Below are 14,811 nucleotides of genomic sequence, written 5' to 3' on the forward strand. Positions count from 1 at the left end.
CATAATTAACATAAAAATTTAAATACTACTAGCCTTTGGTAGATTATAAGCTCTCTGAGGACAAGGCTGTCCTTGTGTATTTTAAGTCTCTTATACAATGGCCAGCATTGAGTAGAATTTAAGTATTTGTTGAATTGAATTTATTTTTTTAAACACAGAATATTAAACACTAGTGGAAAGGAGCCTTTTAATTTTAACTTTATGTTAATAGTGTTAGTGATATTTAATTTATAGTACATGTTACTTAACCTTAAGCACTGATGTAGAAAACAAAAACTTAAGACTATATGAATAATACAAAATACAAAAGGATGTATGCAGTTGTAGAAAAATTAACAATAACCAATGTAATGTGTGTTAAAACAATGATAAAAACTAAAAACCTAATCAAAGAAGGTTCATTTTTCAAGTTTATATTTTGAAGAGATTTTTCTTCAAAAGTTTAGGATTAAAAATGACAAAAATAGATTTGAAATCACACAAATTTATCATAGGATTTTAATTCCTCATTCTTAAATTTACAGTTTTGAGCAACATATTGTTTGGAAGAAGGCTTGAAAAAAAGACATAATACGGAGAGAAAAAAACTCTTTTTCTGATTCTTGAGTTTCTAGATAATTAAAATAATCTAGATAATTTAAAATTTTTGTACAAAACTTCAGAAGATTTAAGAAATAGTCTTTTATAAGCTTAAAACAAACAAATCTTTAATGCTACAAACTTACAAAATACCAGTATAAGTTTGATTAATATTGTACCACCCCAACATCTTGTAGCACTTTTAAAAGCTTTATCTTGGTACTCCTGTACGTGAGGAGGTGACATACGCAATTATTCCGATGTTACAGATGAGACTCAGGCACAGAGAGCTGGAGGGATGGAAGGGATCTGGTCACACAGCAAGGCAGCAGCAGAGCAGAGCACAGTTCAGGACTCCAGGCAACTGGTGCTGTTGCCATCCCTGACTACATTTCACAGTGAGTCTGCTGACATCCGAGACTGAAGGGGCTTCCCAGATAAGTGAGGGAAATCTTTCAGTAATATATGTATACAGTTGTAAATGGCACAAGTGTCCCATATGGAAAATCCCTTAACAAGCCTCACAAAATCATCATAAGTTATGAGCAAAAATTTGACTATTGTTACAGGATTAACTACATTCGAATTGTGACCGCAGTAATAGAAATTAAAGGGGAAGAAGTCAGATTGTCAATTTATGTTCACAAAATATTGGTAGAAAGTATTTAAGGTTTATTTGAAAGTGACAAACTTTTTGATATAAATCACTCTTGTGAATTCCTGAGAATTTTGACTTTGATAAGAAATTTTTAGCTAACTTTATATCTAAGTTGGGAAAAATTAGCCTAATTAGAAAATAAATAACCGATGCAAAAGAAAATAATATTGTGTTTCATTCAGTAAAGTTGTTTATATGAATTATCTTAATCCGTAAAAAAGTTTGAGATAGGGAAAATTATTATTATTTATCCTCATTTTATACATGAAGAAAGTGAGGCTGAAACATGGTAAGTGACTTGTGCAATGCTTCCTATATTTTTAGTGGCAGAGTTAAAACTCCAAGACCATGCTAAACTGATTCCCCAAGAATAGTTTTTAAACATAGACATTCTCTCTCTCTCTCTTATTTACTTGCATGCATACACAGACATACGGAGACACATTTATTTGTGTAAACAATTGAATTCTAGGTGACTAATACAACTACGTTGTGTACAAAGTGTGCATAAGGAAGGGAATGAATAATTGTACTACAAGATCAAGTTGTAATAAAGCAATGTTTGTGCCTGTAAGGATGCAAGCTTGAATGCATAGAAACTGTATGCCCAGACTATAACCTGGAACACTGATCCTGCTAGGGTAAGCTTTCTCCTGTTTAGTGGGCTCTAGAAATGTCCAGCCTCCAGAGCATTAGCTATTTAAGAAATGATGTTTAACCCAAATAGTCTTTAAAAAGTGCATACTTCAGTACAGACTTCTAGGATCATGCCAGTCAGTAAACATAAATCCAGCAGTGCTGGTCAGAGGAGACAAAATGGTGTACATGTGAGCTGGAAGATTTCTGTTCTTTCTTGGACATTTTAAGTTCCCAATGCTAAGGACATTTTATAACTACTTAAAACATTAGGATTTCAGCCATTCATTTTATTTTATAAAATTAGTGGTGATTTCCTAGATCACAATGTAAATTTTCTACTGAAGAGTTCAGTGAACTTTATCTTCTTATGGATTAGCTTTGTGAATTAACTCCATCAAATTTTAAATTCTTCATCTGACTGCTTTTCTTTACCTGAGTTCCCTCTTTTTCCTAATTGGTTTGAGATTGTTGCTGCCTGTTTCTGAACTTTGTATTCAAAGAGTACAGATAATTCATTATCTGTCTGCTCTGTTTATACATTCCTTCTTTAATTCACCCATTACACTTTCTTTTAGCACCTGGTCTATTCCAGGCATTGTTCTAAGAGCTAGGGATACAGCAGTGAACAAAACAATGTCCTTGCAATATATCAGGTGTCTTCCTTCTGGTGAGAGGAGAGAGACAATAAAATAAATGGTCGGGTAGTTACATGTGGGGGGGTAAGTTTTATGAAGAAAGCTATACCTGTAGTCTCTTTCCGTCAGCCTACCGTATTTTATTGTTTTCCAAAGCTGAATAGGAACAACTGTGAATATCAGCTTATTTAAATATCTCAAACCCTGCTCATTAAGTAAGTAATAGGCATATACTGATGGTTGATTGTAATATGATACTCCCCCCACACTTTTATCTATTCTAAAAGATCATTTAATTCAGTATATTATGTATATATTTTAAAGTGTTCCATTCACTTTTTTATCTACTTCATTTGTTCACAGTGGCATGACCTCCTTACATGGTGTTTTGATACTTCATTATTTTATGATTTTTATTAAAGTCTTCATTATTAAAAATTATAGTTAATCATTGATATTCATGGAAAACTAAAAATGATGAACTTGTGAACAAAAATCCCCTAAATGAACAATATGAAGAATTCTTTCCTTTTTTTTTTTTTGCCATGTGTATTAATACTTACTTTTCGTTGATGCTGAACTTTTTAGATTTAATAGGCTGACAAAAAATTTCACTAATTCCATGACAGCATCTTGCTAAAACCTGTCATTTAAATTTATATAAATTTCCCCTTTAGAGAGACTCTTTCTCTACCTTGCAACTTTTCTTCAGTGAGCATGCTATTCAGTAGCCCACGGAAACCAATGTAATTTACCACATTCATTTTACTTAATGAAGTTAATGATTACTGTAATCTCTATTTGGGTTTCTAGGTTTTATGTGGAATGTTAGGAAAATTGGTAAATGAAATATTATACGTTACCACTGGAGGGTAGTGTTTCCAATTTATATTTTCACAAATGATCAAGTTGAATTTAGCCTGATAAATAGTCAAGCATGTCTTTATTTTTAAAATATCTTATTTTCATAACCTCAAATAGGCCCTCAAAAGTGTGCATTAGGGGGTAATCACTGCGTGATTTCCCCCCGTGCAACGCTAATAAATTTGTATGCCTATTCTCTTAAAAAAAAAGTTTGCATTACTCAATGGAGACTTTGATTAATAGATTAATTATTTACTTTTTAATTCAGATTCTCCTTTTCTTTAGCCCATTATTCCTATGTTTACACAAAATATTCGAGAAGGATTTAGATCACTTGGAGGAACAAGTAAGTTCTGATTCATACAATTTTTAATTATAATGCAATATTTAAAATATTTGGGTTTATAAAACCCTATAAGAAATCCTTTTGAATTATTAAGTTTAGAAAATAGATATATTATTTAGATATTTTTGTATTTAAAATGTAAATGAACCAGGTGTGGTGGCTCATGCCTATAATCCTAGCACTTTGGGAGGCCACGGTGGGAGGATCGTTGGAGGCCAGGAGTTCAAGACCAGCCTGGGCAACATAGTGAGACTCTGTCTTTACAAAAATTTAAAAAAAAATTAGCCTGGCTTGGTGGTGTGTGCCTATAGTCCTAGCTACTGAGAAGGCTGAGGTGGGAGAATCACTTGAGCCTAGGATTCTGCAGGTACAGTGAGCTCTATGATCATGCTATTGCACTCCAGCCTGGGCAAAAGAGCAAGACCTTGTCTCTAAAATAAATAAATTAATTTAAAACAAAAAGTCTAAATGATAACTGGTTCTAAGTAATGGTAGTTCCTAGATGTTATATTTTTGTTGAAAATATCATACATACTGAAGCTTTTTAAATGAGCTTTTTAAAATTTTGGAGCAAATTATCTAATATATTGTGTTAAACCATGTTGATGAGGTTTAGAACAAATTTACAAACTCTCCAAACTATCTTTTTAACTCAACCCAGAAGTTACAGCTTTAAAAATGAATGACAATATGATACTGAATTAAGACTAACTATCTGAGGAAGTATCATTTGCTTTGATTTATTTTTGTCACTCTTATTCTTTTTTGTTAATATTTTGAACCACAATACACTTACATTGAAAAAAATTTTTTACCTATTTTTAATTTATTGATTAAAAATAAACTTTTAATCCAGTTATAGGGATATTAATGATTGTGCTTTTTCCTTACAATGTCTTTTCTTATTTTGAAATTTTCAAAGTTTGTGTATGTACCCTATGGTTTATATGTTGTCGTATATTTGATTATATTTTATATCCCCAGCACTATTATTGTTAGTGTTCCTATCCACATCCCTTCTGAAGAGTGTTAAGCTGCTGTTATTTCTTTTATGGATAACATTGCTATTTTGTTCATATTCCATTATGTTTTTAAGTCTTAATTTATTCCCCCATTTTTAAAAATTTGAAGTAGAAAGGCAGATTGATGTGATGTTTTACTTTTGTTACAGAATTATTTCTTTTAATTTTCTCTCAGCTCATTTCTTTAGAATTTAGTGACAATTCAAATTATTCCAGAAATTTTGAATTGTTTTTAAAGTTTATTGTGACTGCTTTTTGACTTTAAAATCAAAATTAAAATTTTGACTTTTCTTGACTTTAAAATTAAATATTTCAAAAATTAATATCTAGTGATGTTGTGTATGTGATTTGGGTCTTATGGTCCATTTGTGTTTCCATATGTAAACATTGTTTTCAGCTTTCAGTATAATCCATGACAATGTATTCCACGTGGCTTGTCTTTTTTGGATTCCTTTGTTAATGTTTTTGATTTTTTTTTTTAAACTTAGTCTATCAGTTGATTTTACATTAGTACCACTTTTTTATTTAATCCTGTTAAATTTTAGATTTGGTTAATGGCATTAGTAATTCTTTGCTTTGATATGTTAGTTTTATTTTTCCTGATTTACAATAATATTTTTAGTTTTTATTTTGCATCAGTAGTCTCATGTTACATAAATTTATTTCTATAATATTTTTGATCTTTTATTCATGTAAGTCACCTATTTGTGAGTCTCTAGACTTTTTAGCTTCTAGCTTCTGGTAGCAGCCTTTACCCTTTGTTTTGCAGTAATAATAATTGACTTGCCTTTCTAAATTCTCATATTTTTAAAAGCTCATCTGCTTAAAAACTTAATTGACTTTTTGGTATATTTAGGTTTATAGAAGAATTCAGCAGAAAGTACAAAGAATTCTCATATCTTTCCTCACCACCCCCAGTTTCCCCTCTTATTAACATCTTGCATTGATGTGGTACCTTTGTTACAATTGATGAAAATCTCCTCTTTTAAAAAAATATTATATTAATTGCCAGGAAGTGATACTTTTTTGCCACCTTCCTATAAGACTTACATAATTAATTTGAAAGTTTACAACTACATGGTCAGACTAATTAACCAATTAAAATGATTTTGTTTACTTTGAAACAGGATTATTTAGGTGGCTTTACGAAAAATTTCGCTATCCATTTGCTCCAATGTATGGAGGTTTTCCAGTGAAGTTACGGACCTATTTAGGTGATCCCATTCCATATGATCCAAAGGTAACAGCAGAAGAATTAACTGAAAAGGTAAATCAATTTTTTCTTTTTTAGTCTTAGGACAGATTTTTATTTTTGATTATTATATTTAAAATTTATTTATTCTTTCTACAAGCATGTTCTAGGTCAGTGGTTCTCAACCAGTGGTGATTTAACTCCCTAGGGGACATTTGTCAATCTCTGGAGACTTACTGTCTCTAGGGGCAGGATTTGAGGGTGGTGGTGCTACAGACATTTCGTGGGTAGAGGCCAGGGATAGAATTTATAGTTACCTGCAGGATAGCTAGGAGTGTATTTAGGTTTTTGGAAATATTTTAACTGGAGTTTGGAAGGGAAGTCAGAATCGATGATTGACATCATTTGTACTGAGACAATTACTGAAGCCTTAAGCTTTACCAGCAGGTTAGAGAGAGAAGGAAGAGGAATGAGGACAGACTGCAGGAGAGGTAACATGTAAGGGTAGGCCAAGGAAGGAGAACAACCAACGCTGACTGAAAGGAAACTGGCAGAGATAAGAAAAGGAGTCAATTTGTGTGATAGAAGTCAGTGGGTGAAGTTTTTAAAAAAGCGAGATCAAGGAAGATGAGGATGAGAAAAGACCATTCATTTAGCTTGCTATTATTATACTTTCAGAGAGTGTAACACTACAAAAACAATAAATGTCATGTTATTGAATCACTTAGAAAATGGGATGAATGTATTTTGATTATAACTTTTGTACCAGCCTTTCATGCGTGTGTGTGTGTGTGTGTATATATACATATATATATATATATATGGTCTGATTTATTTACAAATTTTTAAATTGTGGTTAAAAAAACACGTACATTTACCATCTTCACCAAGCATATAGTTCAGTATGGTTAAGTACATTCACATTGTTGAACAACATTATCTCTAGAATGTTTTCATCTTGCAAAACTGACTCTTTATACCCATTGAACACCAACTTTCCCTTTCCCCCTTCCATAGGCCCTGGCAATCACACCATTCTACTTTTCTAAAAGTTTGCTGCTTTAAATACCTCATATCAGTATATTTGTCTTTTTGTGATTGGCTTATTTCAGTTAGCATAATGTCCTCGAGGTTCATCTATGTTGTCTCTTCCTTTTTCTCTAAGGCTGAATAATAGTCCATTTTATATATTTACCACATTTTCTATATCGATTCATTTGTTGATGGACACTTAGATTGTTTCTTTCTCTTGGCTGTTGTGAATAACGTTACAGTGAATGTAGGTGTGCAGTTATCAAGATCTTTCTTTGAATTCTTTTGGATATATATTCAGAAGTGAGATTGCTAGATAATGTAGTAATTTGATTTTTAATTTTTTTAAGGAACTTCTAAACTGTTTTCCACATTGGCAGTACTGTTTAACATTCCTACCAGCAGTTGCATAGGGATTCTGATTCCTCTATATCCTCATCAATGCTTGTTATTCTCTGATGTTTGTTTGTTTTATAGTGGCCATTTTAATGGGTATAAGGTGGTATTTCATTGTGGTTTTGATTATATTTCTCTAAGGATTAGTGATATTGGGCATCTCGTATATCTTCTTTGGAGAAATGTTTATTCAATCCTTTGCACAATTTTTAGTTGAGTTTTTTTGTTGTTGAGTTGTAGAATTTCTTTATATATTCTTGATGTCAATCCTGTATCAGATATATGATTTGCAAATATTTTCTCCCATTCTGTATGTTTCCTTTTCATTTTGTTGATTATTTTCTTTGATGTGCAGACATTTTTGAGTTTGATACAGTCCTATTTGTCTGTTTTTACTTCGGTTGCCTATGCTTTTGGTGTCACATCCAAGAAATCGTTATGACATTCATTGCAATGGAAGCTTTTCCCCTATGTTTTTTTTCTAGGAGTTTTATAGTTTTAGTTCTTATTTTTAGGTCTTTGATCCCTTTTGAGTTAATTTTTGTATATGGTGTAAAATAAGAATCCACCTTACCTTATATATACATTGTTTTTTTTTTTTTTTTTTTTTTTTTTTTTTTTTTTTTGAGACAGAGTCTCACTCTGTTGCCTGGGCTAGAGTGAGTGCCATGGCATCAGCCTAGCTTACAGCAACCTCAAACTCCAGGGCTCAAGTGATCCTCCTGCCTCAGTCTCCCAAGTAGTTGGGACTACAGGCATGCACCACCATGCCCGGCTAATTTTTTCTATATATATTTTTAGCTGTCCATATAATTTCTTTCTATTTTTAGTAGAAATGGGGTTTCGCTCTTGCTCAGGCTGGTCTCGAACCGCTGAGCTCAAACAATCTGCCCGCCTCGGCCTCCCAGAGTACTAGGATTACAGGCGTGAGCCACCATGCCCGGCCTGTATACATTGTTTTGCATGTGGATATCTAGTTTACCTAATACCATTGCTGAAGAGACTGTCCTTTTCCCATTGTGTGGTCTTGGCACTCTTGTTGAAGATTATTTGACCATATATGTGAGGGTTCATTTCTGCGGTCTGTGTTCAATTCCATTGGAGTATTTGTCTGTCTTTATGCTAGTACCGCTGTTTTGATTACGGTATAGCTATGTATAAAAAGGAAGAAATAAAATTAAGTTTGTAATATCCTTTGAAATCAGGAAACATTAGTCCTCTAGCTTTGTTCTTCTTTTCTAGGATTGTTTTGGCTATTTGGGAACACTTGAGATTCCATAAGAACTTTAGGATTTTTTTTCTATTATTACAAAAAATGGCATTGGGATTTTTACAGGAATTACATTGAATCTGTGGATTGCTTCGGGTAGTATGGACATTTTAATAATATTAAGTCTTCCAATTTGTGAACATGGTGTGTTTTCACACTTATTTGTATTTTTTGTTATTTCTTTTATCAAGTTTTATAGTTTCAATGTACAAATCTTTCTCCTCAAGTTTATTCCTAATTATTTTATTGTTTTTGATGCTATTGTTTTTTTATTTTCCATTTCTGTTGTTCATTGGGATTATTTTCTTATTTTCCATTTTTGTTGTCCTATTTATTGTTAGTGTATAGAAATACAACTCATTTTCATGTGTGTTGACATTATGTCTTGCAACTTTGTTGAATTTATTCTATTTTTTTGTGGAATCTTTAAGTCTTTCGGGTTTTCTACATATAAGATCATATCATCTGCAAACAAAGATAACTATTTCTTTTTATGCACAGTCTGATTTAATCTTCACATCAACTGTATAATGTGGACTTTATTATCACTGTTTTACACATGAGAAAATGGGGTGATTCAGTCAGCTTTGCTGGGTTGTGCTGGAGTAACAACCAGCCACAGAATCTCAGAGGCTCATCACAGTAAAATGTACTTCTTGTTAGTGTTGTATTTCCCCTGAGGCTCAGCTGCAGCTTTGTCCATGTCTTCCTCACACTGGCTTTCAGGATGAAAGGAGAGCCTGTGTGGGACACTGCCATTCAGTGGTAGAAGGAAAGGTCAGGAGTAGAATCATGAGGTTGCCCTTCAAGCTTCTGTTTGGAAGCGGCTCCCGCACATCCCACAGGATGGCCCGGAAAAGAGGGGCCTGGTAGGGAGAAGGAATGAGTGACTGTAACGCACCTGCCATACTAGGACTTACCAAGTTCAGTCACTTAGAAAAAGATCTACAACTGAAGCAGCTGTAATATTAGATTAGATGAGATTGGAGCAGCTGATATGTATGCAGGAAGTTTCACAAAGGTAACATTAACAATACATTATGTGTCTTTTTGTCCTCCAGTTCTTCTACTGGTTCATTAAGTATAGTGACAGTTTAGTTCTGTCCTATGTCCTGAAAGTAAATCCTTGGCTTTTAGAGCCAGGACATGTTCACCACACAACATGACTCTTCTTTCATCCTGAAGCGACACCTTCCTAAGAGCCCTAAGAACCCTGCACTGAAGCTGCGACCTCACCCTTTGCTGTTGCTTCTGCCCCCCACACACTTTGTTGTTAATATAACATAGTCCTTTGCTGCTCCCTAACAAATGCGTTCTCTTTTAGGATATAATTGAATTCTATTTTCTTTTAAAATTTTTTCCTGCCTACCTATTAATATTAGGAGTTAAGTGGGTCAGACCTAGTTAGGAACAGTTTTTTGTTGTTTGTTTTGTTGTGGTTGTTGTTCATTTTTATTTATTTATTTTTTATGAATACGGTCTATTTTTATGGTCAAAATAAAAGGTAATGGAGAGGGAAAACAAAATTCTGGCCTGGAATTTTAGTAATATGGGTTCTAATTCTTGCTCTGCCCACTAGGCAGCAGGGTCACTTTGGATAAATGATATATTTTTCTGTAAATTGACATTATTAAACTAAAATATACTTGAAATAGAGAATACTTGAGATTCTCCTTTTGTGACTGTATTGTCATAATTTTCCAATCTTCTTCATTATTGATAAATAACATAAGCATAAACTATAGTATAATGATTCCTGGATTATCACAAATTTGAAATTATTAGCATTCAAATTAATATTAATAAGTAGAAACCTCATTTAAAAAATGGCATTCGATTGTAGAACAGAGCCATTTTGTAAACACTATTTAAAAAATCTAAATTAAAGCGTATTGTAACAATGCTGAAGAGGACTCTTGAGATACTCCCTTAAAGTTCTCTCAGCCTTAATCTCCCTGTTGTTCCATTTCCATGTTTTCCATGTCTCTGTCTCTTTGTCCCCCTCTCTCTCCATTCATATACATGCGTCCACACCCACATATAAATACGGATTTATTTATATGTACATGTGTTATTAAGGCAGAGAGAAGATGGAAAGAGGTGGATAGATTTGAGTGGTGTCCAGGAACTAATGGGCACTGCCGATAGTTGAGCTATTATGCGTGAGAAGCAGGAGTTTTTAAGGATGACGCCTAGCTTTTGGCTTACTTGGGTAGATTCATGGTAGTATCATTTGCTGAAATAGGGAGGAAACTCAGGAAAGGACTGAGTATGAGGGGGAAAGAATGTTAGTTTAGTCTTAAGCATGTTGAGTTTGAGGTGCCTTTAAAACATTGATGGGAAGACATATTGAACATACCAGTCTGCAGCTGAGAGGGCTGACGATGGAAATTTGGATGTCGTCAGCAAATGGATGGTAACTGAAGCTGTGGAAATGGATGAGATACTGAACCTTTGGAGAATAAATCAATGCCTGCTTTTAGGAGAATGAATCTGCAAACAGAGAATGAAAGGGAAAAACCTGAGAGCTGTTGGAAAACTAGGAGAGTGTGAGGTTCCAGAAGCAAATCAGAGTACAAAAAAGTGGTGATTGAGAGGTCAACTAAAATGAAGATTAAAATCCTGTCCATTGGACTTAGTGAAAGAAAGGGATCATTGGTGATCTTCCCAAGAGTTGCATTTTCTTAATGCACAGCCCTGATATTTCTTCACCCAAAAATCCTTCTTTGACACCTCAGTTCATACTAAACAAAGTCTGTTCTTTTTTCCTTGTTATTTAACTCCCTTCATGCTTAAATTGAAACCTAAGTCTAAAGCCTCATAACACTCAGCTGTTGAATATGTACGTGAAACTTAAGCCAAACTGGCTACCTTGGCGTGCCTTACACAGTTGTTTTCCTGTGCTCTCTGTCCCTGTGCTCCTTCCTTCACCATTATTGAAATCTTGCAGGTCCTTAGAGACCCACACCAAACAGCACCCTGCTCATGTGGCCTCCCCTGGTCCCTGCCCACCCAGTGGGCTCTCAAGTCTGAACTGCTGAATATTTTCTTTTCACATTTCAGATGATATGTATCACAAATGATCTCACATTTTAATTAGTTTGTACTTGATTTTTCTTACTAAATTACAAGCTCATTGAGATTAGAGACTTGTTTTATGAACATTATAGCTTGCAAAGCATCTAATATTTTCTGAATAAATGAGCAAAATTCTAGAACACACTTCATGGAACACTTAGCACACACAGTGTCAGTCATTGTGCTAAGTACCTGAAGATGTTATTTCAGTTTTGTTTTATCCTTATGATAACTGTATGAAGTAGTTTTCATTTTAGAGATGTGAAAAGTGTGATTTATAGGGCTGTATTTTTAAAATATATCTTTGGGCTAAGGTCTATTAATTTTATTTAAAGGTTAGAGTCTAAAAAGGAAGTATGTATGTGTATGTATGCATGCACTATGTACATACATTAATAAAAATTTTAAATAGCCATAAACTGATTTAAAAATAAAAGTTGTTGAAATTTACCACAAATGTAGTAGAAATAAATAGCTTTAGAAGATTTCTTGATATATTGTAGTTGACTTTTCCCTTGCTATGACTTAATTAAATTTCCTGTGAAACTGTCTAGAAATTAAGATAATGAGTGAAAGCATATCAGTTCATTCTTTGTTTTCATCACTCTTTCCTATAACACTGCCTGACACAATTGTTTGGTGTGTATGGTGATGGGAGGAAAATACACTAGAGTTTATTAACAGCTCTAAAGGACTGAATCTTCCATTTGCCTACTAGAACGTTTCCTACCATGTTTTTCTTCTGTTTTTTTTTTTTTCCCCTCAGTTCATATTAGTGTTTATCCTGTGGAAGGCATTGTTGTGCTCAATGCTAGAAAAATACTAAGATGTGTCTTTTTTTTTTTTTTTTGAGACAGGGTCTCGCTCTGGTGCCTAGGCTGGAGTGCAGTGGTGCAATCATAGCTCACTGCAACCTCAAACTCTTGGGCTCAAGCGATCCTCCTGCCTCAGTCTCCCAAGAAGCTGAGACTACAGGAATGTGCCACCATGGCTGGCTAATTTTTCTTATTTTTGCTAGAGATGAGGTCTCACTGTGTTTCCCAGATTGGTCTTGAACCCCTGGGCCCAAGGGATACCCGCCTCAGCCTCCCAAAGTGCTAGGATTACAGGTGTGAGCCACTATGCCTGGCCCTAAGATGTATCTTAAGGAGCTTACAGTCTGATGTGGAGAATAGCCATGCAGACAACTGCAGTTCAAGGTTTAATACAGTAAGTATAAGAAATATGCTGTGGGTGCACAGAGAAGGAAATCATTAATTCTGAGAGGAGGTGGAGGCTAAATTAGAGAGGACTTCTTGAAAGTAGTAGTAGTGTATAAAAATATTTACAAAATAAATTATCTATGTTGAGATCTAAAAGAATAATGGTTTTTCTTTTGTTTTCTTAATAGACGAAGAATGCTCTTCAAGCTTTGATTGATGAGCACCAAAGAATACCAGGAAACATTATGAGTGCATTGTTAGAACGTTTTCATAGAAAACAAAAGGTCAATTAGAAGATGATTTAATACATTTATATTAATGTGTTTGCATCTGAGGTTCCTATCTTCTAAGTTTTGTAGGTCCTATGATTAGTATTTTTTAAAAAAATCATGTTATTAATCATCTTTCATAGAACCAATTTGTTTTAAAATTGTATTGTCAATTTTGTTTTTGCAATCAATTGTGTCAAATAGTAACTCATATGCCTAATCATTCAGAAAATGATCATATTTTATTTATAAATTCCTAGTGTATGATAAACATATAGATTCATAAAGTTAAATTTTTTAATAATGGCAGTTTAGGTTAAACAAACATTCCTGAATAATGCATCTAACTTCTATATCTTTTGCCCTGAGCTAATTTTAGAAGATGGCTTAAGGTAGGGTTTAGTGTGGTCACTTAAATTAGAAAAACATGCTTTTATCTCATGTTACCTCATTCCCTTCATGGTTTTGGGCAAGTCATGTAATGTTTTTGTGCCTCAATAATACACTTTTTAAAAACATGATAGTATTGTGGTGAGGAATCTTATTTTTAAGTTCTTTATATTGTGATAACTGCTGAGTAGAAATTACAATGGAATTAATTAAACCATATGAGAATTCTTTAGGAGTTATGTATATATTTTGTTCATCAGATGTTAAAATTATTCCTTCATGTATGATGTCCAGGGGCCAAGTACAATGAAAAGATGTACTGTTTTTCAAATTGAATTTTTGAAAAATTAGGAAAAGTAAAATTTCTAATTGTTACTTTTAGTATTTATTATATTTTTAATGAGAGCCTGTAAACAAACAGTATAGAGTGTGCTGTGTGTTGTCAGCCCTGTGATATGGTATTTTATACTGTTGGGTTAAAAATTACTGTCCTTCTCTGCATTTCGTGCATTAGAAGCTGATTATAAGCTGAGGAAAGCAGAGCTCTCTGCTTTTGCTCAATATCATGGCTTACCCAGTTTGAAATTGCAACCAGAGAAATGGTTTTTTGTTTCAATAAAAATATACTTGAATGATGAATTTATGTGAACACAAAGCCCTCTGAAAAACTAATGGCTTTTAATTTGTTGTCTTCTTGAAAACTGAATTTAAGGAGTATTTAAGCAGAAAGGTGTCAGAAATCAAATGCAGTATCTCCCTGTCCCTTTTTAAGATGTTAGATTACTTGGGTTTTTGTATAAATTTTTGTATTACAAGTGTGTATTTATGATATGTGTAATGTATATAAAATTAAACAACATAAAAATAAAGCTGAATTGCAATTCATTTTCGAAATTGCATATGTGACTTTTTTTTAGCATTTTAAACTGATTTTTATTGTTTTTAATCTTGAGAGCTTGTTTGGAGGTTCTAGCAGGGGAGCGCAGCTACTCGTATGCCCTTGACCGAGGACCGGTCCTCCTCTATGGGGGAAGGTTGTCCTCTTCGCCTGAGTGTGCAGCTTCGGGAGGGACACACATGGAGCAGTGAGGGAAGAAGGGGACACCTGCCTCCCAGCCAGATCAGCCAAATCAACCCTGGCGATCAATGTGGTGACAGATGTCATAGCCAGATCGCCCTCACATCCTATTATTTTATTCTTTACACATTTCTCACTCACAATCATATTCTTTTATTTCA

The 14,811-nt window shown here is 33.7% G+C and overlaps 1 protein-coding gene across 5 annotated transcripts in view; it reads left to right on the forward strand.

Annotated features, from left to right (window-relative positions):
* Positions 1 to 14,457, forward strand: part of TMEM68 (transmembrane protein 68) — a 39,638-nt gene extending 25,181 nt beyond the window's left edge. For 2 of the 5 annotated variants that reach the window (XM_045560820.1, XM_045560822.1), the window contains 3 exons: positions 3,661 to 3,721; positions 5,871 to 6,010; positions 13,102 to 14,457. In XM_045560820.1, coding sequence (XP_045416776.1) covers positions 3,661 to 3,721; positions 5,871 to 6,010; positions 13,102 to 13,206 — 306 coding nt within the window. In that variant the 3' untranslated portion in view covers positions 13,207 to 14,457. Of the gene's footprint in view, positions 1 to 848; positions 1,140 to 3,660; positions 3,722 to 5,870; positions 6,011 to 13,101 lie in introns of those variants that run through there. The other 3 variants (XR_006737188.1, XM_045560823.1, XM_045560821.1) reach the window with 3 other exon arrangements.
* Positions 14,458 to 14,811: the final 354 nt, after the last annotated feature.

The sequence above is a fragment of the Lemur catta genome, chromosome 9 (genome assembly GCF_020740605.2).
Source record: "Lemur catta isolate mLemCat1 chromosome 9, mLemCat1.pri, whole genome shotgun sequence".
In the NCBI taxonomy this organism is placed as follows: domain Eukaryota; kingdom Metazoa; phylum Chordata; class Mammalia; order Primates; family Lemuridae; genus Lemur; species Lemur catta.